General features: G+C 41.4%; 2 protein-coding genes across 13 annotated transcripts in view; both read left to right on the forward strand.

Moving 5' to 3' along the window:
• Window positions 1-12,749, forward strand: part of ITCH (itchy E3 ubiquitin protein ligase) — a 152,550-nt gene extending 139,801 nt beyond the window's left edge. For 4 of the 5 annotated variants that reach the window (XM_054466720.2, XM_054466719.2, XM_063659148.1 and 1 more), the window contains 2 exons: window positions 5,701-5,773; window positions 9,043-11,866. In XM_054466720.2, coding sequence (XP_054322695.1) covers window positions 5,701-5,773; window positions 9,043-9,142 — 173 coding nt within the window. In that variant the 3' untranslated portion in view covers window positions 9,143-11,866. Of the gene's footprint in view, window positions 1-5,700; window positions 5,774-9,042; window positions 11,867-12,095 lie in introns of those variants that run through there. The other variant, XR_010125157.1, reaches the window with a different exon arrangement.
• The window catches only part of DYNLRB1 (dynein light chain roadblock-type 1), a 32,809-nt gene continuing 15,754 nt past the window's right edge, over window positions 9,132-26,186 (forward strand). For 2 of the 8 annotated variants that reach the window (XM_054466727.2, XM_054466725.2), the window contains exon 1: window positions 17,688-17,809. In XM_054466727.2, coding sequence (XP_054322702.1) covers window positions 17,807-17,809 — 3 coding nt within the window. In that variant the 5' untranslated portion in view covers window positions 17,688-17,806. Of the gene's footprint in view, window positions 9,257-17,687; window positions 18,225-26,186 lie in introns of those variants that run through there. The other 6 variants (XM_063659153.1, XM_063659156.1, XM_063659154.1 and 3 more) reach the window with 5 other exon arrangements.

A 26,186-nucleotide genomic window follows, 5' to 3' on the forward strand; every position in this document is an offset into this window, starting at 1 on the left:
TATTTTTTCTGCATCTATTGAGAAGATCATATGGTTTAGCCCATCATTCTGTTGATATACTTTGTTATGTTTATTGATTTGTATATGTTGAACCATCCTTGCAATCTTTGGATCTTTTTAATGTGTTGCTGAATTTGATTTGCTTGTATTTCATTGAGGATTTTTGCATCTGTGTTCATCAAGGATATTGGCCTATAGTTTTCTCTTCTTTTCTTTTTCTCCTTTTTTTTTTGTTTTTGTTTTTTGTATCCTTGTCTGGTTTTGGTATCAGGGTAATGCTGGCCTTGTAGAATGAGTTTCAAAAAATTCTCTCTTCTATTTTCTGGAAGAGCTTGAAAAGAATTGGTATTTGTTCTTCTTTAAATGTTTGTTAGAATTCCATTGGTTCCTAGACTTTTGTTTTCTTTGATGGGAGACTTTTTTTTTTTTTTCTTGAGACAGAGTCTTGCTCTTTCACCCAGGTTAGAACGCAGTGGCACGATCTCAGCTCACTGCAATCTCCGCCTCACAGGTTCACACCATTCTCCTGCCTCAGCCTCCCGAGTAACTGGGACTACAGGCGCCCACCACCATGCCCGGCTAATTTTTTGTATTTTTAGTAGAGATGGGGTTTCACTGTGTTAGCCAGGATGGTTTTGATGTCCTGACCTTGTGATCTGCCCACCTCGGCCTCCCAAAGTGCTGGGATTACAGGCGTGAGCCACCGCGCCTAGCTTTTATTTATTTATTTTTTTGTGAGACAGTCTCGCTCTGTCACCCAGGCTGGAGTGCAAATGGGAGACTTTTTATTACAGATTCAGTCATGTTACTTATAATTGGTCTTTTCAGCTTTTCCGCTTTTTCTTGGTTCAGTCTTGGTAGGTTGTATGTGTCCAGGAATGTATCAATTTCCATAGGTTTTCTAAGTTGTTGGTGTGTAGTTCATAATAATTTCTAAAGGTCCTTTGTATTTTTGTGGTGTCAGTTGTAATGTCTCTCTTTTCGTTTCTGATTTCATTTATTTGGGTCTTTTCTTGGTTAGTTTAGCTAATGGTTTGTCAATTTTGTTTATCCTTTCAAAAAAAAAAACAACTTTTCATTTCATCGATCTTTTGTCTTCATTTTTAGCCTCATTTTTGTTTATTTCTGTTTTGATCTTTATTATTTCTTTCCTTCTAGTAATTTTGGGTTTGCTTTGTTCTTGCTTTTCTGGTTTCTCAAAGTGTATCATTAGGTCATTTATTTAAAATCTTTCCACTTTTTTGATGTAGGCATTTATTGCTATAACGTTACCTTTTAATATTGGTTTTGCTATATTTTATGAGTTTCAATATATTGTGTTTCCATTTGCATTTGTTTCATGGAATTTTTAAATTTCCTTTTACATTTCCCCATTGGTCATTCTGGAGCATGTTTAATTACCATGTTTTATACAATTTTGAAAATTCCTCTTTTTATTGATTTCTAGTCTTATTCCATTGTGTTCAGAAAATATATTTGACATTATGACTTCAGTTCTTTTAAATTTGTTGAGACTTGTTTTGGGTCTTAATATGTGGTTTCCCCAGGAGAATGTTCTATGTGCTGATGACAAGAATGTGTATTCTGAAGCTGTTGGATGAAATGTTCTATGAATGACTGTTAGGTTAATTTGGTCTGAAGTACAGTTTAAATCCAATGTTTCTTCGTTGATTTTCTGTCTAGATGATCTGTCCAGTGCTAAGAGTGGATGTTGAAGTCCCCAACTAGTATTGGAGTCTGTCTTTCTCTTTTAATGTAATAATACTTCCTTTTTATATCTGGGTTCTTTGGTGTTGGGTGCATATATATTTATAACTCTCATATCCTCTTGTTGAATTGGTCCCTTTATCATTATAGAATGCCCTTTGTCTCTTTTTATAGTTTTTTATTTAAAGTCTGTTTGCCTGATATATATATAGCTACTCCTGCTCACTTTGGATTTCCATTTCCATGAAATATCTTTTGCATCCCTTCCTTTTCAGTCTGTATGTGCTTTACGGGTAAAGCAAGTTTCTTGGAGGCAGCATATGATAGTTGGGTCATTTTTTTTTTTTTTTTAATCTATTCAGCCAGTCTATATCTTTTTAGTAGGGAATTTATCCACTTATATTCAAGGTTATTACTGATAGATCAGGACTTACTCCTGTCATTTTTAAAATTACTTTCTGGTTGCTTTATATATCCATTGTTCCTTTCTTTCTCTCATTGTTTATCATTATGGTTTTTGTGGTTTTCTATAATGCTAAGGTTTGGTTCTTTTTTCCCTTAGTGTATCTGCTCTACCAGAGTGTTATATTAATACTTTTTGTGTATTTTCATGAGAGTGATTATCATCTTTTCACTTCCAGATGTGGGACTCCCTTGAGCATTTCTCATAAGGTGATGAATTCCTTCTATTTCTCCCATGTCTGGGAAATACTTTATTTCTCCTGTATGTCTGAAGGATGGTTTTGCTGGGTATAGTAATCTTGGCTGCCAATTTTTTTCTTGCAGTACTTTGAATATTATCTCATTCTCTCCTGGTCTGTAAGGTTTCTGCAGAGGTGGCCATCTAGTTTAAACTTTCACCCAGCACAGGAAGAGAAAGTTTTAGAGGTGGTGTATATAATTCTTTAATGTGATGCTTCTTGACCTTGGGGATGGATCCAACATCCCACTTTTATTAATATATATTCATAATATCCCCTTTAATACACTGATTTATGGATGAAATAACCTATTGACAATCCCTAGAAAATACTTATACATAGCCTTGACTGTAATATAAGGGATTAAATTTTTTAGGTAATTTATAATGAAATAATATGTGTTTTAATACATGTCTATTTGGGGACAACTATGTTAGAAGATATACCTAAGAAGTCAAATATTTGTTCCTACTTATAAGAAAAGGTTTAAGACAAGATCAAAAGCCATTCTCTATAAGAAGTACTGGAAAGGCTGAGTGCGGTGGCTCACGCCTGTAATCCCAGCACTTTGGGAGGCTGAGGTGGGCGGATCACCTGAGGTTGGGAGTTCGAGACCAGCCTGACCAACATGGAGAAACCGCATCTCTACTGAAAATACAAAATTAGCCAGGCGTGGTGGCGCATGCCTGTAAACCCAGCTACTCAGGAGGCTGAGGCAGGAGAATCGCTTGAACCTGGGAGGCGGAGGTTGCAGTGAGCCAAGATCGTACCGTTGCACTCCAGCCTGGGCAACAAGAGCGAAACTCCATCTCTCAAAAAAAAGAAGTAGTACTGGAAAATAAAAGAACAGATGAGAAAGATAAATAATAGACTTAAGTATATGTGATAACAAAAGGAGGGAAGTAACCTAAATAAAGTATGAATAATACACCTGCAAAAATAAATTACAGATGGTGAAGGTGGAGAAAAATGAGGTAGATCTTAAAAGCATAGTATCAGAATATATCTCCTGTCATGAAATTCTACTCTAACATGTAAAAAAGCCTCGGAGACCATAACATTTGAAAGGTGGCTGAAAATAGGAACATAGGTACAAAAGTCTACACAGAAGTTATATGGTTTAGGGATGGTGTCAGAGTTTTTAATATTTGATTTTAAATCTATTAAAAGCAATTCAGAATCCTTTCTGTTACATACTAATGTGCATTATTAAATGAAACTCCTTTCCATCTATGTAGTTAAATATGCTGCTAGGTATGGTGGGCACACATCTGTAGTCCCAGTTATTTGGAGGCTGAGGCAGGAGAATTGCTGGAGCCCAAGATTTCAAGGCTGTAGTGCACTATAACTGCTTCTGTGAATCGCCACTGCACTCAAGCATGGAGAACATAGTGATCCCCTGTGTCTTAAAAAAAAAAAAGTTACAAAAAATGAAATGTGACCAGGTACAGTGACTCACACCTGTAATCCCAGCACTTTGGGAGGCCGAGGCGGGTGGGTCACTTGAGGTCAGGAGTTCAAGACCAGCCTGGCCAACATAGTGAAACCCCGTCTCTATTAAAAATACAAAAATTAGCCAGGTGTGGTAGTAGGCACCTGTAATCCCAGCTACTCAGGAGGCTGAGGCAGGAGAATCACTTGAACCTGGGAGGCGGAGGTTGTGGTGAGCCAAGATTGCCCCACTGCACTCCAGCCTGGGAGACTCGGCCTCAAAAGAAAATGCTATAAAATATTGAGTAGAGGCCGGACATGATGGCTCATGCCTGTAATCCCAGCACTTTGGGAGGCCAAGGTGGGTTGATCACTTGAGGCCAGGAGTTCAAGACCAGCCTGGCCAACATGGCAGAACCCCATCTTTACTAAAAATACAAAAATTAGCTGTGTGTGGTGGTGCACATCTGTAATCTCAGCTACTCTAGGGCATGAGAATTGCTTGAACCCAGGAGGCGGAGGTTGCATTGAGCCAAGATTGTGCCACTGCCATCCAGCCAGGGTGACAGAGTGAGACTCTGTCTCAAAAAATATATATATTGAGTAGAGAGAACATGCAGAGTGAGTTAATTTTAATTTATGTGTTGAACACCACAGAATAATTTTTACTGTGTTTTTTAATAATATTTCCTGTATTACTGGACTTTTTACATAACTACTTGTGAAAACAATTCAGTGTTATTAAATACAAAAGCACTAACAATTTATATTGGGTATACTTAGTATACTGGGTTTAGTCAGGTGGGACATGAGAAAGTTCTTTGTGTCTGACAGTGTCACACATTACAGAACAGTTAGCGTTCCTGCCCCCTTCTAATTAAAATATCTAGTAGCATTACCAGTCATTGAGACCAACAATAAATGCTTCCTAGGGAAAAGTAATGATCTTTTAAAAAACTGGTGTTTTTATGATCACTATTCACAGCTATCTCCAGCAGCAGGTAAATGAGGGGCAAGAATTTTATGTTTATACTTGTATCTGTTTTTGTAAGGGTATGCCATACAGGACCTGTAAGTTCTAGCATTAATAATATGGAATTCACTAGGATGTTTACATTTCACAAAGTTTTATCAATTCTGTATTTAAATCAAGTTTTATTGTAGTTTCATTATTGTCTTTCAAACTACTAAAATTAAGCTTTTTGTGTGTTCTTGTGTAAGCTTTTATTAATCATAACTGTGTTATTCCAGCTAAAGAATGCTAGATGAAACTGCATTTTCTCCTTTGGGGCTTATATTAACAAACCAGTCTTCAAACTTTTACGCTTACCAGAATCACCCGGAAGCTTGTTAAAGCACATATTGCTGAGTCTGATTCCTAGAGTTTCTTTTTGTTTGTGGGTTGGGTTTGGGTTTTTTGGGTTTTTTTTGAGATAGGGTCTCGTTCTGTCACCCAGGGGAGAGTGTAGTGGCGCAATCTTGACTCACTGCAACTTTGCTGCACAGATTCAAGCAATTCTCCTGCCTCAGTCTCCTGAGTAGCTGGGATTACAGGCATACGCCACCACATTTGGCTAGTTTTTGTATTTTTAGTAGAGATCGAGATTCACCATATTGGCCAGGCTGATCTTGAACTCCTGACCTCAAGTGATCTGCCCACCTTTGCCTCTCAAAGTACTGGGATTACAGACATGAGCCACCACACCTAACCCAGAGTTTCTAAATTGGTAAGATGATGTGTGGGGCCTGTGGATTTATGGTTCTAACAAGTTCCCTCATGATGGTGATGCTTGTTGGATTGGGGAACACAGTTGGAGATCCACTATACTAACAAACTGTTTATGATTTCATTATGTTTTAGGGAGCAATGGACCACAGAAATTCTGCATTGAAAAAGTTGGGAAAGAAAATTGGCTACCCAGAAGTCATACCTGGTAAGTACAATCAGAAAGGATAGAGAAAACAGCTTTTGTCCAGTTATCTGTAGCTATTTAAAGCCAGCTAGAAATTAAAGATGATATTTAGTAGATTTAAAGAATAGCACAGCCATCATAGCAATCCAGTTTAAGGGCATTTTGTTCACCCCTATATGATTCCTTACAACTATTTGCAATGGATTCCTTTTTTCACATTGAATTTTTTTTTCTTAATGTGAGATTTAGAGTTATTTTAACTTTTCTCTGAGGGCAGCAAAAGAAAGTTGGGAGACCTACTCTCTAACATCATGACCACAAATATTCTCATTTGAAATCTAATTACATTTCTGAAAATGTAGAAAACTAAATCTAATCCTAATCTCACAGCAAATATATTAATATTTTGGAATTCAACCTAATGTCAACAATATTTGAACCTTATTTTGTGGGATATATTTTAGTGGTCACATATGGTCCTTCCTGGATATCTGACCTCTTTACTGTTTTATTGTCTATTCCTTTTTGTTTTTATACATATGTTTTGTACATGCATGTAGTGTTTAAGTAACAATTTTATTGATATATAATTTACATATTATAAAACTCACCTTCTTAAATTATGCAGTTCAGTTCAGTGGTTTTTTGTTGTTGTTTGTTTGTTTGTTTGTTTTTGAGACAGGGTCTCACTTTGTAGACCAGGCTGGAGTGCAGTGGCTTGATCTCGGCTCACTGCAACCTCCGCCTCCCAGGCTCAAGCAATTCTCTTGCCTCAGCTTCCCAAACAGCTGGTATTACAGGCACCCGCCACTACGCCCAGCTAATTTTTGTATTTTTAGTACAGACGGGGTTTCACCATGTTGGTCAGGCCAGTCTCAAACTCCTGATCTCAGGTGATCCACCCACCTTGGCCTCCCAAAGTTGTTGGGATTACAGGCGTGAGCCACCGCATCTGGCCTGTTCAGTGATTTTAGCATATTTACGAGATTATGTAAGCATCATTACTGTCTAATTCCAGAATTTTTTCACCCTCCCAAAAATCCATGTACCCATTAGCAGTCACTCCCCTTTTATCCCCTGTGTAGCCCTTGGTAACCACTAATCTACTTTCTGTCTCTATGAATTTTCCTATTCTGGACATTTCATATAAAATGAATCATACAATAAATATATAACCTTTTTTTTTGGAGACAGAGTCTCTGTCACCCAGGCTGGAGTGCAGTGGGGTGATCTCAGCTCATTGCAACCTCTGCCTCCTGGGTTCAAGTGATTCTCCTGCCTCAGCCTCCCGAGTAGCTGGGACTATAGGCATGCACCACCACGCATGGCTAATTTTTGTATTTTTAGTAGAGACAGGGTTTCACCATGTTCGCCAGACTGTTCTTGAACTCCTGACCTCGTGATCCACCCACTTTGGCCTCCCAAAGTCCTGGGATTACAGGCGTGAGCCACTGCCCCCAGCCAAATATACAGCCTTTTGTGTGTAGCTTCTTTTACTTAGCATGTTTTCAAGGTTCATCCATGGTCTAGCATATACAATATTTCATTCCTTTTTAAAATTAATTGTTGGGTTTAATATACATCACATAGAATTTACCATTTTTAAGTGTGTACAGTTCAGTGGCATTAAGCACATTCATATCATTATGCAGTCATCACCATCACCTATCTCCAAAAATTGTTTCTTTTGTTGAGACATGTCTCACTCTGTCACCCAGGCTGGAGTGCTGTAGCTCAATCTCCACTCATGCACCCTCCACCTCCTGGGCTCAAACTATCCTCCTACCTTAGCCTCCCAAGTAGCTGGGACGACAGGCATGTGCTACCACACCTGGCCAATTTTTAAACTTTTTGTAGAGACAGAGTCTTACTTTGTTGCTCAGGCTGGTCTCGACCTCCTGAGCTCAAGCAATACTCCTGCCTTGGCCTCCCAAAGTGCTGGAATTACAGGCCATTGTGCCAGACCTAAAACATTTTTCATCTTGTAAAATTGAAATGGTACCCATTAAAGCAGGGGTCCCCAACTCCTAGTCCCCAGCCTGTTAGGAACTGGGCTGCACAGCAGGAGGTAAGTGGAGGGTGAGTGAGCATTACCTGCTGAGCTCCACCACTTGTCAGATCAGCAGAGGCATTAGATTCTCATAGGAGCAATAACTATTGTGAACTGTGCATGTGAGGGATCTAGATTGTGCATTCCTTATGAGAATCTAATGACCTGAGGTGGAACAGTTTCATCCTGAAACCATCCCCCTCCCCACTCCTGTCCATGGAAAAATCATCTTCCACAAAACCATTCCCTGGTGCCAAAAAGGTTGGAGACTGCTGCTTTAAACAATGACTCCCCATGACTCCCTTTCCCCAGGTCCTGGCAAACATCATTCTACTACTGTTTCTATGATTCTTTAGTACTTCGTAAGTGTAGAATCATACCTTATTTGTCCTTTCCTGGCTGGCTTATTTCACTTAGAATAATATCTTTAATTTTCATCCATGTTGTAGCATGTGTCAGCATTTCCTCCTTTTTAATGATGAATATTTGATAGTCTGGATATACTACATTTTGTTTATACATTCATCTGTCCATGGACACTTAGATTATTTCCACCTTTTGGCTGTTTATGCTGCTATAAACGTAGGTATACTGTGGTAGAATACAGATATATCTGTCCCTGGCCCTGCTTTCAATTGTTTTGGGTATATACCCAGAGGTGGAATTCCTTGATCATGTAGTAATTCTATTTTTAATTTTTGGGGGGAATCTCACCATACTGTTTTCCATAGTGACTACACTGCGTTATATTCCTACCCGTAGTGCAGAGGGGCTCCAATTTCTCCACATCCTCACATCCTTTTCAACTCTTGTTTTCTTCTGGTTTTTGTTGTTGTTGTTGTTTTGTTGTTTTAAATAATAGCCATCCCAACAGGTGTGAAGTGGTATCTCATTGTGGTTTTTATTTGCATTTACCTAATGACTAAGGATGTTGAGCATTTTTCTCATGTGCTTATTGGTCATTTGTATGTCTTTGGAGAAATCTCTATCCTTTGTTCATTTTTAAATATTGTTGAGTTTTTTAAGTTTTTTATATATTTTGGATACCAGTCCTTTATCAGATATATGATTTACAAATATTTTTTCCCATTTTTGGGTTATTTCACTTTCTTGATGGTATCCTTTGAAGCACAGTAGTATATTTTTGTGTTTCTATAGTAGTGTATAAAGTAGTATACTACACTACTCATTTGATTCTTTGCATATTTCTTTTTCTCAAACTAACAATTCTTGCTTTTAGTTTTAATCGCCTGGACCTGCCACCATACAAGAGCTATGAGCAATTGAAGGAAAAGCTGTTGTTTGCCATAGAAGAAACAGAAGGATTTGGACAAGAGTAACTTCTGAGAACTTGCACCATGAATGGGCAAGAACTTATTTGCAATGTTTGTCCTTCTCTGCCTGTTGCACATCTTGTAAAATTGGACTATGGCTCTTTAGAGAGTTATCTGAGTGTAAGTAAATTAATGTTCTCATTTAGATTTATCTCCCAGTGATTTCTACTCAGCGTTTCCAGAAATCAGGTCTGCAAATGACTAGTCAGAACCTTGCTTAACATGAGATTTTAACACAACAATGAAATTTGCCTTGTCTTATTCCACTAGTTTGTTCCTTTAACAACAATTTTGCATATGTGTCAAAAGTCTCACTTGGGAGTAGTTTTTTTTTTCTTTTAGAGATTCTGCAGATATGCAGGGAAGTCCTTTGGTAACTGCAATATACAAGATCTTCCTATTAAGCCTCTTGGTAAGGGGCATTTGTTAAAAGTGCAAGCTTAGCCCTGCTTATGGGGATGTGAGCAAAATTCTGGCTTGTGTTCTCCCTCTCATTTTAGTCTGACTTGACTATTGTTTTTCCTTTCTGGAGCATGAATCCATACATCATTCCTGGAAGTGATGCAAGACTCTTGCATCTCTACAAAGTAGTTTTGTCAATTTGAATTCAGGGAAAAGTTGGTCACAGCCTGCAAATGACTTCATTTTGAAGTTTGATTGTTTCAGTTGCCTGGCAAATACTACACTTTACAAACAATGTTAACACTGTGATTCCTTCATTGTTTTAAGAAGTTAACCTAGGGCCGGGCATGGTGGCTCATACCTGTAATCCTAGCACTCTGGGAGGCCGAGGCAGGAGGATCCCTTTAGCCCAGGAGTTCAAGACCAGCCTGGGCAACATGGGGAGACCCTGTCTTTTTTTTGAGCGGGGCGGCGGGTGGGGGGGGGAGATAAATAAATGAAAGGAAAAAAAACTTAGCCTAGAATTAGAATTAATTTAATTGAATTCATCTAAAGATGTCACTGGTGATTTTTATATGTTCCGCTATATAATTGATGCTTTATAATTTTATCATAATCCAACAACTTCAGTTATATTTAATTATTGTTAAGGAGTTTAAGACTAGAAAGACTAGAGTGCTTTCTAGTCCAAATAGAGGTCAGTGAAACAGCTTTTGACATCAGATTTTCATTTGAGAGGGAGAGCTGTGGTACTGGCTAAAAAGAAAGGAAGATAACATCCAGTAACCACAGGAATATATTCTCTGTGAATTAAAAGTCTTCAAAGTTATCATTTCTCTAACATATGTTGGAGTAGTCATTTCCATTCTTTACATTGTCATGAACTGGATTGATAACCCTCATCTGCAGTATTCTTTTCACCCCTAAAATTTTTAATAGGGTTTCCTTTTTTTCTCACGACTATTTAAGTTTAGATTGCTCCATTATTAACTGATTAATGCACTTTGAAGTTCTCTGGAATTAATTATTTTAACTTGGCCTAGTTTCAACTGTCAAGGTGGCTGTTATAAATTTGACTTCATTGGCAGTGGAATGAAGCCTAAGCCAGCTGAGTCCCTATCATAGCTGAACCCTGAGGACAGCCTCATAGCTCATGTATCAGGGGCTTTTGCCACATTTCAGAGGCATAGCATGAACAAGTAATATTAAGCCAAGAATAAGCAGCAGAACCCTGTTCCATATGGAAAAAAGAAAAACAATTTTTTGTCCCTAATGTTCTTCCTTTTTACATCCTGGAACAACAATAAAAACATTTTTTTAAACTTGTCTATCTGTACTCTAAGATACTGCCATCATAAAGCAGAGACTTATTTGAGTGAAAGGGTTGCCTCATCAAGAAACTTCAGTGTAAATGGGGAGACTAGGCTCTCCCAGTCCTATGGTTTTTTTATTTCATGTACCCCAGGAAATACTGTGTGGTTTCTAAAAGCCCTGGTTGTTAAAAGTAGGGACTCTGCCTTTTTGTTGGTAGGGGGAAAAACGCTATTGCTTTGTCTTACAGAGCGAATGTCTGCCAACTACCCGTTCATTATATAAGTCTGAACTTGGTAATAAACGGCTAATGAAGATTAAGCCCTCTATAAAGACTTCCTGTTGAGGTGAATTCTCATACTGAAATGTAGTTACCTACAATATTTACTAGAGATTTATGAAATTAAATTAAGAGATAATGTAAGAAAATAGATTTTTTTAGTTCTACATAATGCTTCATGATTCATTTAGGGACCTAGAAATATTGTGTGAAAATATATAAATATCACCCAAAAGGCTTTCTGCCCTATATTTTTAAAATACAGAATAGTTATATTTGAAGTAGCCCTGGCCCTAGTTCTATAGGGCTTGGCTATTTAATATTTTTATGGAAGAAGTGTTTAGTTCTGGAAAAGGTAAATGCTTGTATATATTTTTGCAGCCTGGGATCTCCCTACTCCATTTTTTCCTTTAATTTAAGTGGCCACATGTATATGTCTTCCCTGCTGTGTTAGGAAAATGGGGGCTGGATATCCCAAGAATCAGAGGTTATATAAAAATACTGCAAATAGACCGCAGACATAAATATCTACCAAATGCTATCTTAAATTTTGGTCCAAACTGAACATATGGAAATAGATTTATTGTAAGTATTTACTTAGAGCTTTTTCTTAAATCTGAACTAAAATGCTTTTAGAAGTCTTTTTCTTTGTAAGCATTGTAAATGCTAATAAATCCTGTTAATTTTTTTTTTGTTTTTACTGCATGTTACATTGAAATAAAAACAAAGTAAAATGAGCAATTGCCTTATTCTTCTGCTCTTTTGCAGGGGGTGGGGGTTGGGGAAGACAGCATTCCACAGCCTGGTCAGGAGGGAAGGACCTCACTTGTTTCATCAAATGGAGTGGTTTAAAACTGATCAAGCAGCTCATAATAATGAATTCCTGCTCTGTCTTTTATTATGTTATGTCAGAGTGCAGCAAAATCTCATTTCATAAGACTTACAATAACTCTATTTAAAATTCAGGTATTGTACTCAGGAGGCTGAGGTGGGAGGATCCCAGGAGTTCAAATCCAGCCTGGGCAACATAGCAAGACCCTCTCTCTTAAAAAAACAAAAAGACATATTCAGGTACTGATTTTTCATCAAGAGATTGACATACCAATGATCAGAAATTTTAGTGAATCTTGACTCAACTATACACAAAGTTCTCATCCTAAATAAACTATTTCAGTCAAGCCCACTCTACCACTTTTTACTTATCTGGTTAATAATCCGAAATGTTGTCGGGGTTGACTCACGGAATTAAATTTTTCCTCTATTTTTATATCCTTCCCTGTTGTGGATGTAACTTACCTTTCTAAACTCCTTTAGAGTTAACGACTTCTATTTAGTATTGTTGGTATCTCCAGCCCCCCTCCTTTTTTTGTTTTTCTTTTAGTTATTTACTTTGTATAATTTGCTTTCATTAACTAAAAACAGGGAATTGGCAGCACTGGATTGTATATTACTGTATTAAGAGTACCTTTGTTTTCTTGACCTGTTACTTTTAATACTCAGGTAATGCTACAAATATTACAGGGAGTCAAATGCTTTTATAAAGTTCCTTCAGGGGTTGCCTCACTTGCGTTTTCCTACAGGATGTAAGACTGTTTATAATTAAACTTTTTTGGTTCTTCATTTGCATGCTTTTCTGTCAGTCTTGGGTAAGGAGGGGTCTCTTTCCTCACTCCCCAGCCCCACCTTCTGAGAAGACTTATATGTGACCAGGTCACATAGATTTCTGCCTCTCTGCTTTAAGTGGCAAGTTACAGCCCGTCTGGATTGTGGTATTGTTCCCAGACCAAATCGAGGGTCGGGCTGCTTATTCTTGCAGCCCAGTAATGAGGTGCAGATGAACTGAGAAAGGAGGGAGTTTATTTCTGTAACCAGGTATGGGGAGAAAGCCTGGAAATGATCCCAAGACCAACTCAAAACTACAAAGTTTTCCAGAGCTTATTTACATTATAAGCTATATGTCTACATGTGAGTGTACATTCATTTAAAGACATAAGTGATTGACTTTTTTAATCTATAAATAAGATCTGAGTCCTGAAGACCTTCCTCTGGAGCCTCAGTAAATTTACTTAATCTAAATGGGTCCAGGTGCTGGGGTGATTACCCTTATCTTGTTTCCTGCTAAATCATGGAGGTTTGGGGACTTCCTTCAGACCCCCCAGTAAACTTGTTTGTGGAGGCCTTCAGACCCCCTCAATAAGTTCCTTCAGACCCCCAATAAAACTTGTTTAATCCTAAATGGGTCCTGTTAAGAATTCCTTTGTTACCTTGTCATGCTTCAAGGCCCAGAAAAGGCCTGGGCAAAACCCATGGTGGGCTTTTGTTACATTCCAGCCTTTGTATAATGGCCCTGACTCTTTCAGCTTTTAATATTTAACTTAACCACTCAGTTAGTGCTGAAACAGTTGTTATGGAGGCCTGCGTTATTGAGATCTGGCCCGCCATGCTACGGGTAGAAAAAAACTAGAAAGAGCTGTTGCAGATGAGACTGGATTTGGTGCTCATGTTGAAGATGAAGATACCTGCAGGGGCCATCAACCAACATAAAGGCCTCCATATAAATTGCTTTTCTGAGACAACTAAAAGACCAGGACCACAGGCATGAGTGCTGAGTAGAGAACCACCAACTAGCTAGCTGTCAAGACTGTTAACAAGACTGTTCTCAACAAGTTGACCTGGTTACCAGCTTCGGTAGACATTTTTCTTATTACGAAGCTCAGGTGATTATGCTCTCATTTAAAACAGAACCAGTGGAGAGAGACTAAGGGAAGAGGAATTTTTTAATACAGCTGATCTAACATGGACTAGAGGACAAAAACTGCAGGCCCCTCCCAGGTCCTGAGTAGTTAGTAGACCCTATCCTGTTTATTCTGTCCAATGGAAGCTGCTAGAATGCTCTAGTTTCATTGTGGCTTAGAATAAGGGGAAAAATATGCCCCACTAAGTAAGGGTCAATGGTCAGTAAGTAATTGTTCTTACTGGCCATTGGCTCTTATCCAAAACCCCACAAAGCATCAGACTGGGACTCAGCTGTGACTGACTGGCTGTTCCCTGGACTTTTTAAGTGTCTGTCTCACATTATGTAACTCCAGTACAGGAGCTGCTGTCTCTCCCAGCCCATTTCAGTTGTCAGTTCTTCCATGTTCGTAGGACTCCTTTGTGATCAGGATATCTGGAGTGAGGAGCCAGGGGAATCTTCCTGGTTGGCAAAGAAAAGAGGGCCTTAAACATAAATCCCAGAAGGACACTGTTGATCCCTTATGCACAGGGGTCTGTTAATAAGCAAAGAACGGCTATGGACAAGAGGATTTCCTCAAAGCACCCCACAGGGAAGGACCTTGAGAATTTGTAGTCATACTTGAAAGATCACTAAAAACAGCCCTCCTGTTATTCTTCTAATTCAGACCTGTTCTTCTATTTGTCTTCCATATCATAGCAACCAGTACCACACCCATATTCATTTAATACCAAAACAACTGTCAACATTTATCACTATGTGCAGGACACTGGTAGATATGCTATGTGCAGTGTCACTTAGTCTTCCTGTTATTGGAAATGATTATCTCTGTTTTACAAGAAAATAGAGGCTCAAAATGATTGAATCATGTCCACAACTATTAAGTAGAAAGAGTACAGGTTGGAATCCAGGATGGTTTGACTCTAAAGTATGCATACTTTACCATTTTTGTTGTACTGCTACTTACCACAACACTGGGAGTCTAATGTGACCAATTTTGCCATTCCATTTAATTAGTCTCCAAATCCTATCTATCCCCAAAACTTTTTTTTTTTTTTTTTGAGATGGAGTCTTGCTCTGTCACCCAGGCTGGAGTGCAGTGGCGTGATCTCGGCTCACTGCAACCTCCGCCTCCCGGGTTCAAGTAATTCTGCCTCAGCCTCCCTAGTAGTTGGGATTACAGGCGCCCACCACCAATGCACGGCTAATTTTTGTATTTTTAGTAGAGACGGGGTTTCACCATGTTGGCCAGGCTGGTCTTGAACTCCTGACCTCGGGTGATCCACCCGCCTTGGCCTCCCAACTGTTTGGATTACAGGCATGAGCCACCGCGCCGGCCCCAAAACTTCTTAAAATCCCTTCTCTCAGAGCTGACAACATTGCCACAGCCCACGTGCTTCCTCCCTAATCTGGCTGACCATAACAGCATCCTGTCTTCATTTTTCCATCCTCCTCAGTATATCTTCTGTGCTACCTCAGGATTATCTGTGGAAGACCTGTCTCATGCCTCCTCTACCTAAAATTTTACAGTGGTTTCTCCATTACCGCAGAATAAAACTTTTTTTTTCTTTTTTTTTGAGACGGAGTCTCCTTCTGTCGCCCAGGCTGGAGTGCAGTGGCGCGATCTCGGCTTATTGCAACCTCCGCCTCCTGGGTTCACGCGATTCTCCTGCCTCAGCCTCCCGAGTAGCTGGGATTACAGACGCACACCACCACGCCCAGCTAATTTTTTGTGTATTTTTAGTAGAGACGGGGTTTCACTATGTTGGCCAGACTGGTCTCGAACTCTGACCTCGTGATCCGCACGCCTCGGCCTCCCAAAGTGCCGAGATTACAGGTGTGAGCTACTGCGCCGGGCCAAAACTCTTGAAGTTTGTAAGCCTGCCACTCCGGGACATTCTTGGTCCTATTCCAGCTCCTCCTTCATTCTCATTTTGGCTCCTGTCACATGAACTATTGGCCATTCTCTTTTTTGCTTCTGGGATTGTAATCTTTTAAAGTCCTTTCACTCCTCTCAGTCTGGTTCTCCATGGGCAAGACAGTGGTGATTCTTCCAGTGCTTATCTTCCAGGATGTTTTAGGGTCCAGTCTCTGCAGCACTTCTTCCCCTTGCTAAATGCTTTCCTAATGTTTCCAGCATTCAATAGAAATTCCTTTGGATCCAGTCCTTTTAAAAATTTATTTTGAAATAATTTTACATTTACAGAGCTGTTGCAAAAAATGGTTAAGAGTTCCTGCACAGTCTTCACCCAGCTTTCTCCAATGTTATGATCCCCCATAACCATGCTAGAATTACCAAAACTAATAAATTAACACTGGTAAAAATCACACTAAACTACAGCCCTTACTCAGATTTCACCAATTTTCCCACCAATGTTATTTTTCTTTCTCCTTACTCCTCTAATCTGTGACAATTCCGCATTCATTCCTTGCTTTCATGACTTTGAGATTTTGGGGGGAGGGGTACAGGTATCTTGTAGAACATCCTTCACACTGGATTTAGTGAAGTTTTCTCATGGTTTAAGGCTGGGAGTTTTTGTGGAAAATGACTCGGAGGTGATGTGCCCTTAACGCATTTTTATCGGGGCACACGGCATCAATATCTCCCCTTTCCAGTAACCTTTGATCTGGTTAAGGTGGTGTCTGCTAGGTCTCTTCGCAGTAAAGTCAGTCCTCTTAACATGCAGACACTCCTGGAAGGAGAACCAAATCCTTCCTCACTGAAGAGCAGCTACTGTGGAATGAAACTTTGGAGTTAGATCATCGTTGAATCCAGCAAGCTACAGCGCCTGGGAGAAACAGCATTTATAAAGTGTCCAGGTTACCGATACTTCCCTGAAGCTACCGGAGATAACGTATGTGCGTGTTCAGCACAGTAATGTGGCACAGGGTTCACTAAACGGCAGCATGTTTTAACAGAAGTTATTTCCTACTAGAGGACCCAGAAAAGTTTGCGGCCTGCGAGAACAGGACAACATAGGGCTCTGGGAAGAGTCCCCCTTTTAGAGGTGAGAACAAGATAGAACACACAAATGTGAAGTGGCTTCTACTAGGTAACGCGAGGCGGGGCTGAGCTCGGATTCTAAAGACTCCCAGGCCAGCCCTAACCAATTCATCTCCGAGCTTGCACGGCATCTTACCCGGAGACTCCAGAGGTACCTGACTTCAGCCCCACCCCAGGCCTGCCCGATCCCGAAGCGCATTTTGGCCCTGGTCCTCTCTCTGCCTCAGTCTGGGCGCAAAGGGGGTCTCAGCAACCGTCCCACTTGCCTTCATACCCTCCCACCACGCTCCACCCAGGGACTCCAGAACCAGCTTAGACCTCCATTGAGAGCTGAAAGCCTCTTCCGATACCGAGAACCAGCATGGTTTTTGTTTTGTTTTGTTTTGTTTTAGTCAAGGTCTCTTGCTCTGTCGCCCAGGCTGGAGTGCAGTGGCGCAATCTCGGCTCACTGCAGCCTCGAACTCCTGGTCAGGCGATCCTCCCACCTCAGCCTCTGGAGTAGCTGGAACTACAGGAGCGCGCCACCACGCCCGGCTAATTTTGTTTATTTTTTAGTAGAGAAGGGGTCTCTCCATGTTGCCCAGGCTGGTCTCGAACTCTTGGGCTCAAGCAATCCTTCCGACTTGGCCTCCCAAAGTGCTGGAATTACAGGCGTAAGCCACCGCGTCCAGCCAGAACCAGCATCTTTTCTGCACGGCTGGAATTGGGCATTTTCCACAGCTTAGCGCACCGCTCCTTAGCTTTTCGCTTTGCCACAGTGGAAGGCAGATTTTTCCAAGAATCCTGGCGGAGCCAAGATCGGCTCGCCCGCCCCCGCCTCACGCTGGCTCCTGATAGGCAGCTAGAGCTGTCCGTTTTGACAGAAACCTGTGCGCAGGCGCAGAAAGGCACAGGACTGGGCTAAGTGTTCGCTACGCGGGGCTACCGGATCGGTCGGAAATGGTGAGCGTGCGCCGGGGGCTTGTGGCTGGCGGCCGCCCACCACCCCACGCCAGGCCTTCAGTCCTCCGAGGATGAGGGTATCTCAGAACTCCGGACAGGGAATCGGTGGTGGCTGGGCGTGGCCGGCCCCGTGCCTCAGCCGACTTGAGGGTGGAACTCGGCGGCGGAGGCCTCTAGAGCCTGACCGAGGCGGGGCCGCCGGATCCCGCTGCCCATTGACCGGAAGCAGGAGCCCAGCCTCGGCCAGGAAGAGATGATGGGCAAGGGGTGGGCAGCGGCCCTGCAGCCTAGAGTTTTGGGGCCTTGGTGCGCGATGGCAACCTTGCTAACGTTTCCCGGGAGCTCAGTTTGTGGCAGGCTCTGCCAGGCACTTTATGTATCTTGTATTTCCTTCGCCTCCTCCCAGCTCGGTGAGGTAGATAAAATCTTTAGTTCCATTTTGTTATACATGTCTGTTATTCAGCGCCCCGAGAAGCCAAGTGCTTTGCCCCAGGAAATAGTGGAGATGGATTTGAACCCTAGAAACTTGACGGCCGCCACTCTGTCGGCGTGGTTCTTTCTAGCCGCTGGGACTGGGTGCCAGAGTCAGGAACGGGCGGGGTCTGCTCTTGGGGATCCCAAAGCCTTCTTTCTATCTTGCTTGCTGCAGTTGTGGGCTCTCTACGCCATTAAAGGTTTTGTGTTTGTAATCCTCACACCTTGGGCAAAATTTGAAAAAAAAAGTTTTAAGTTTTAAGCCATGTGAATATATTACTTTTTCAAAAATCTTATATAGAAATCTAGAGCTTACAAGAAAAAAATTGAAAAAAGAAACCGTGTCATCACCTAGAGGCAACTACTTACAGTAGTCATATGACTTCTAGTCTTTTTTGCTTGTTTTTGGTTTATACAGTTTAGCCCCTATTGAATGTGCAATTGTGGGTTCTGTGTTTTTCATTATTACACCACAATATCTCCACATCATTACAAACATGTAATAATGCTTCAAATATGTATAACTTCATTTTTCACATCACTTCTTAAGCTGTAAAAAAAATCGATATATAATAGTTGTACACATTTATGTTGTAGATACACATGTAATATTTTGATACATGCATATGATGTGTAATGATCAAATCAGGCTATATTTATTATAGAATATCCATCACCTTAAACATTCATTATTTCTTTTTTTTTTTTTTTTTTTTTGAGATGGAGTGTCTCTCTGTCGCTCAGGCTGGAGTGCAGTGGCACCATCTTAGCTCACTGCCACCTCCGCCTCCCAGGTTCAAGTGATTCTCCCGCCTCAGCCTCCCGAGTAGCTGGGACTACAGGTGCCCACCACCACGCCCAACTAATTTTTTGTATTTTTAGTAGAGACGGGGTTTCACCGTGTTAGCCAGGATGGTCTCGATCTCCTGACCTCGTGATCCCCCTGCCTCAGCCTCCCAAAGTGCTGGGATTACAGGCGTGATCCACCACGCCCGGCCCACATTTTCATTATCCATTTACCTATTGATGGACGCTAATTCCATAACTTAGCTATTGTGAATAGTGCTGCAATATGAACGTGAGGATGTAGGGATGCCTTTGATGTACTAATTTCCTTTCCTTTGAATAAATATAGTGGTATTGCTGATTTATGGTAGGTTTTTTTTTCGTTTTTGTTGTTGTTTTTGTTTTGTTTTGTTTTGTTTTTTCGATGCCTTTGTCGAAAATCAGTTGGCTGTAAATAAGTGGATTTATTTCTGGGTCCTCTATGCTATTCCATTGGTCTGTGTGTCTGTGTTTTATACCAATACCATGCTCTTTTGGTTACTATACCTTTCTGGTATATTTTGAAATCAGGTAGTGTGATATCTCAAGCTTTGTTCTTTTTCTCCAGGCTTCTTTTGGCTTTTCTGAGTCTTTTATGGTTCCATACGAATTTTAGGGTTGTTTACAGGTATACTTGCACACAGTAAAAAAATAAATGATGTAAAAGGATCTAAGTGAAAAATAAAATTCCCATTCTCCTAACCCCCAGTCTCAGTCTCTCCTCCTTTAGAAACAACCATTGTTTGTTTCTTTTTTTTTTGCAACCTTGACCCTTCTGGGCTCAAGTGATCCTCCTGCCTTAATTCCCCAAGTATCTGGGACTACTGGTGCACGCCACCACACCCTGCTAATTTTTTTGTATTTTTTTTGTAGAATTGGGGTTTTGCCATGTTGCCCAGGCTGGTCTTGAACTCCTGGGCTCAAGTGATTCACCCACGTTGGCCTCCCAAAGTGTTAGGATTACAGGCGTGAGCCACCACACCCAGCTGTTAGTTTCTTATACATCTATACAAGCACTTATATGGCCCCTCTTTTTGTTACTTAAACTGTAGCTTGCTTGAACCTGTATTATGCTACTCCGTGGTTATACTCATAAAAGCAATACAAATTTAGATGCATAGTTTAACTTTTTTTTTTTTTTCTTTTGAAACAGTGTCTTGCCCTTTCGCCTAGGCTGGAGTGCAGTGGTGTGATCTGAGCTCACTGCAACCTCCGCCTCCCAGGTTCAAGCGATTCTCCTGCCTCAGCCTCCAGAGTAGCTGGGACTACAGGCGCATGCTACCATGCCTGGCTAATTTTTCTATTTTTAGTAGAGACAGGGTTTTTTTTCTACTTTTAGTAGAGACAGGGTTCACCATGTTGACCAGGCTGGTCTCAAACTCATGACCTCAGGTGATCCACCCACCTCAGCCTCCAAAAGTGCTGGGATTACAGGCGTAAACCACCACGTATGTTAACAATTTGAAGCAGTACCAGAGGATATAATATAGAAAGTTTATGTGGTCCCCATCTTACTACCCCGTGGTAACTTCTGTTGGCAGTTGGGTGTGTTTCCTTCCAGATGTGTTTGGTGCATAAGCACATTTATGTATAAGCTGTTTATTAGATGAAACTGGAATATATATATATATATATTTATATATGTTAAGTTTATTTTAAGGCTGAAGTGGAGAGATCGCCTGAGCCCAGGAGGTCAAGGCTACAGTGAGCCGTGATTGCACCACTGCACTCCACCCTGGGTGAGAAAAAAATAAGAGAAAACAGAAGTTGACTTTAAGATATATGTGTATATATCTTATTCTGCAACTTGTTCTGTTCACTTAAAAATATCACACATTTTTCTGTGTTATTATATGCAGGTCCACTTCATTCTTTTTAAAGTCTGTATAGTATCCTAGTCCCATATGTACATTTAGGTGGTGTATAGTTTTTTTATTCCAGACACTGCTGCAGTAACTGTTCTTGTCTTTTTTGCACTCATGCTAGTGGTTATGTAGGATAGATTTCTACAAGTGGCACTTTTGGCTTGCATATTTTACATTTTACATGGAAACTGACCTTTAGAATAATGGTATAAAAATCATCTATAATTGGCCGGACACAATGGCTGACACCTATAATCCCAGCACTTTGGGAGGCCAAGGTGGACAGATCACTTGAGGTCAGGAGTTGGAGACCAGCCTGGGCAGCATGGTGAAACTCTGTCTCTACTAAAAATACGAAAAGTAGCCGGAAGCCGTGCATCTGTAATTCCAGCTGCTCAGGAGGCTGAGGCACTAGAATCACTTGAACCCAGGAGGCGGGGGTTGCAGTGATCCGAGACCAGGCCAATGCACTCCAGCTTGGGCAACAGAGCAAGACTCTGTCTCAAAATAAATAAATAAAATTAAAATTAAAAAATAATCACATATAATTCTCCTCATCCAGTTTCACTCTGCCACATAACTATTTTCATCTTTGTATGTTCTCCTTCCTCTTTTGTTCACATATGCATATTTTCCAAGATATGCATGCTGGGTTTTAGGGGGATTTTTTTCTTTTTTTGTTGTTTTAATATCCAAAATCGTTTAACCTTGTTGTCATATCATCTTTGTGATTAACTACTTAGCGACTACATAATACTCGGTGAAATAGTTGTACCATAATTGGCCAAATATCTTACCTGTGTACATTTGGGTTGCTCCCATTTCTTTTTGGTTTGTTTGTTTTAGAGATGGAGTCTCACTCTGTTGCCCATACTGGAGTTCAGTGGCTCAATCTCAGTTCACTGCAACCTCTGCCTCACAGGTTCAAGTGATTTTCCTGCCTCAGCCTCCTGAGTAGCTGGGATTAACAGGTGTGCACCATCACGCCCAGCTAATTTTTGTATTTTTTAGTAGAAACAGGGTTTTGCCATGTTAGCCAGGCTGGTCTCAAACTCCTGACCTCAGGTGATCTGCCTGCCTCAGCCTCCCAAAGTGCCAGTATTACAGGCATGAGCCACCATACCCAGCTGCTTCCATTTCTTAATTAGTAGAAATAGTGCTGTGATGATGCTTCTGTGAATGTCTGGTTTCGTTTCGTTTTGTTTTAACTTACTTATTAGATTATTTCCTCAGGATAGAATTCTTAGGAAAATAATTTCTGAGGCGGAGAGACCAATGCTTTTATGGTTCTTGCAATATATTGTCCTGTAGCTTTGTCAAGATTGTATTGCCCTTGCACCTGCCAGTTTTGTAATAGCAATGCCAGCATTTAAAAATAAACCTCAGCATTGCTATAATTTTTCATTTCTTTCTTTTTTTTGAAATGGAATCTCACTCTGTTGCCCAGGCTGGAGTTCAGTGGCACGATCTCAGCTCACTACAATCTCTGCCTCCCAGGTTCAAGCAATTCTCCTGCCTCAGCCTCCTGAGTAGCTGGGATTACAGGCCTGTACCACCATGATGGCGAATTTTTGTATTTTTAGTAGAGACGGGGTTTCACCATGTTGGCCAGGCTGGTCTCAAACTCCTGACCTCAAGTGATTCACCCACCTCAGTTTCCCAAAGTGCTGGGGTTACAGGTGTGAGCACCACGCCCAGGTGAATTTTTCATTTGTTTGTGAGGAATGATGACCATAGTTTGATGTGACTGTAATTTCTCGTAGGCATATTTTCTACAAGTATTCTTTTGTGCACTACCTACTAGATACTTGCTATTGTTCTTAGTCATTTTGTGTTTTTTTTATTTTGTCTGTTATATTTGATGCAAAACTTTTCTATCCTGTTAGATTAATTATTCTTATACAGAAGTTAAGTTTTATGTTTAGTGGTCAAATTGGTCATAGTTCTTTGTCAATCATTTGCTTCCAGTGGTCATCCCTCCTATGCTGAGCCAACGGATCCTCCTGGATCTTTATTGCTGCTTGTTTTTCCATGTGTCAGGAATGTGCACCTGGGAACTAGAGAATTGGGGAGCCTTGTCTTTATCACCCCATTGCCCAGAGTGCATTTCTTTCTCATCATTTGGTTCTTGGCTTAAAGATGACATACTTATGGCCGAGAATGGTGGCTCACGCTTGTAGTCCCAGCACTTTGGGAGGCCAAGGCAGTAGATCACTTGAGCCCAGGAGTTCAAGACCAGCCTGGGCAACATGGCAAAACCCCATCTCTACAAAAAATTAGCTGGGTTTGGCAGTACACATCAGTAGTCCCACGTGTTCGGGAGGCTGAAGTGGGAGGATCACTTGAGCCTGGGAGGTCAAGGCTGCAGTGAGCCATGATCGCACCACGGCACGCCTGGGTGACAGAGTGAGACCCTATCTCAAAAAAAAAAAATTACATCTCCTCAGGTGTTCCTGACCACATTAACCAGAGTAGCATCCCTTGCCCCACAGCCTAGTCCCTGTATCCTGCAAGAATCTTGTTCACTTGTTTAAGTCTCTTTCACCAGAATGTGAGCTCCCTGAGGGCAGGGACCTCCTCAGTTGTGGTCACCAGTATATTCAGTTCTTCTGTTGACCTGCAATGTGTTCTTGGGAAAAACCCTTCTCCTTTCCAAACCTGTTTCCCCATCACTAACATGGAGATTATACTAACCCGTGAATGAGAGTTTCAGAAGAGAGCATGTGTCTGAAAGCAATATATGACCCATAGTAGATGCTGATAGGGAAATTATACCTGTGTGTCCTCCCATTCCTGATAGATGTGTGAGATATGTGTTTACTTTTATTTCTTTTTTCTTTCTTTCTTTCCTTTTTTTTTTTTTTTTTTTTTGATGAGTCTTACACTGTGTTGTCCAGGCTGGAATGCAATGGCGCGATCATGGCTCACTGCAGCCTCGACCTCCTGGGCTCAAGCAATCCTTTCACCTCAGCCTCCCAACTAGCTGGGACTACAGGCACACGACACCACGCATGGTTAATTTTTTTTATCTTTTGTAGAGACAAAGCTTCACCATGTTGCCCAGGCTGGTCTCAAACTCCTGGGCTCAAGCGATCTACCTGCTTTGGTCCCCCAAAGTGCTGGGATTACAGGCATGAGCCACTGCGCCCAGCCCGTGTTTACTTTTAAACAGCCAGATCTTAGTGTCTGGTTCTCATTGAATTTCAGATCACCTAAACCTTAGCTCTTTTTCACACTGTGGACTGTGAGGCCATGTCCCCCTCCTGTACTTAAAAAAGTTGATTTCGTGAAACATAGTTGCAGAAATGCTTTTTATTTGTTCCTTCAGTATTTATTGAGCCTATCCTTTGCGAGGTACTGGGGCTATAAAGTCTGGTCTGGTTTCCCGATCCCAGGGTGCCTTGCGTCTGGAGGAGGAGATGAACGTGACCTAAACAGTTGCACTGCATTATGGTCAGTGCTGTGAAGGCTGGGGGCCTCCGTGCCCAGCAGAGGGGCTGGTGTCAGAGAAGCCTCCTGTGGGCTCTGGAGCTGAGTCCAAAGGGTTGGGAGGTAGTTACATCAAGCAGTGAGTGAAGGAGGGAAGCTTGTTTCCTTCAGACCGAGAGCAGCACCTGGCAGGGCAGGGATAGGAGGCTTCCGCAGGCTGTGTTCGCCCCCTGCTGTCCCTTCTCCCCACAGCAGCCAGAGCCATCCTTGGAAGCATCAGGTCTTGTCCCTCTTTACCTCAAAACTTGACAGTGGCTCCATGAATCACACCCAGTAAAAACCAAGGTCATCACTTGACCTGCCAGGCCGTCTGTGGTCTGGTCCCGGATCCCAGCTGCTGTCCCTCCCCTGCTCCCTGCCCTTCAGCCACAGTGGCCCCTTTGCTTTTCCCCCTGAACATACCAGACGCTTGCCCACCCCAGGGCTTTTGTGCTTGGTCTTGGTGCTGTCTGCAACACTCCCCAGAAACTGGCATGGCTAACTCCCTCATTTCCTTCAGATGTCTACTCACTATCGTCTTGGCGAGCCTTCTCTGATGATGTATTTCACATTCCCATCACCCCTGCATTCCAGGTCCCGTTTCCCTGCTGTAGCTGACATTTATGTTTTACTTCTTTTTTCTTATTTAATGTCCCTTCCCACAAATGTCAGTTTCGTGACATGGGATTTTTGTTATATTTTGTTCACTGCATCATCCCCAGGCCTAGAACAATGTCTGGCACATGGAAGGTTGCCATGTAGTTACTAAATGAATAGCAGTCTTAGGAAATTTCATCTCAGCCCCATTCTCCAATCTCTGGGGGCTATTTTGGATTTAGATTCTGACATCTCGGTTTTCACTTTCTTTCCCCTTTCTTTCCGGGTTGATTGCAGATTGAGCTGTCCTAAATTGTCATCCAAGTTATTCTTACATCTTATTCTGACAACATTGAGTGTATCAGAGCCCTGTGGCCCCTGTATCATGGACTTCTTTTGGATGCATAGATGGGGGGTTAAAATGTTTTTAAATAGAAACAATACAGTAGAATGAAAAGGAGTGTTTTGAAAAAAAGAAAATAAAACCTTTCTATAATTTCTTGCCCTTAATGTGGCTCTTTTTTCATAATCTCCTCTAGCCTTTTGTTTTCATGTGATTGCAGTCACCAAAGCACTTTATTTTTGCATTTTGCTGTTTTCACTTAACATTATAGCACACACCTTTTGTGATGGTATAACATGGTCTAATCACCATGGTTAATATGTGTATTCCTGTTAGTGGATGTTCCATAATCTACTTGGCCTTTTCCCTAATTGTTAGGCATTTTTAGTTCTTTCTGCATTTTGCTATTGCAGATGTCGCTGTACTTTGGTCCATGATGAATTTCCAGGAGGGTGAGCAGGGTAGACTGAGTACTGTCCAGCAGTGACCACTATTGTGCCCCACTCCTCCCCTTCAGAATAGCCACTGGCATACAGTAGGAGCTCAAGGAGTGTGTTGACTGACATTCGATCTCATACACGCATGACCCACTGCATTGTACTCTCACGTCCACAGAGCCCTGTCATTGTACCCAGGCTCCAGATCTTAGAGGCATCAGTCAATTTTCCACTTTTTTTTTTTTTTTTTTTTGGAGATGGAGTCTCACTCAGTCGCCCATGCTGGAGTGCAGTGGTGCGATCTCAGCTCACTGCAAGCTCCACCCCGCGGGTTCACACCATTCTTCTGCCTCAGCCTCCCCAGTAGC

Source organism: Pongo pygmaeus, chromosome 21 (genome assembly GCF_028885625.2).
Source record: "Pongo pygmaeus isolate AG05252 chromosome 21, NHGRI_mPonPyg2-v2.0_pri, whole genome shotgun sequence".
Taxonomy (NCBI): domain Eukaryota; kingdom Metazoa; phylum Chordata; class Mammalia; order Primates; family Hominidae; genus Pongo; species Pongo pygmaeus.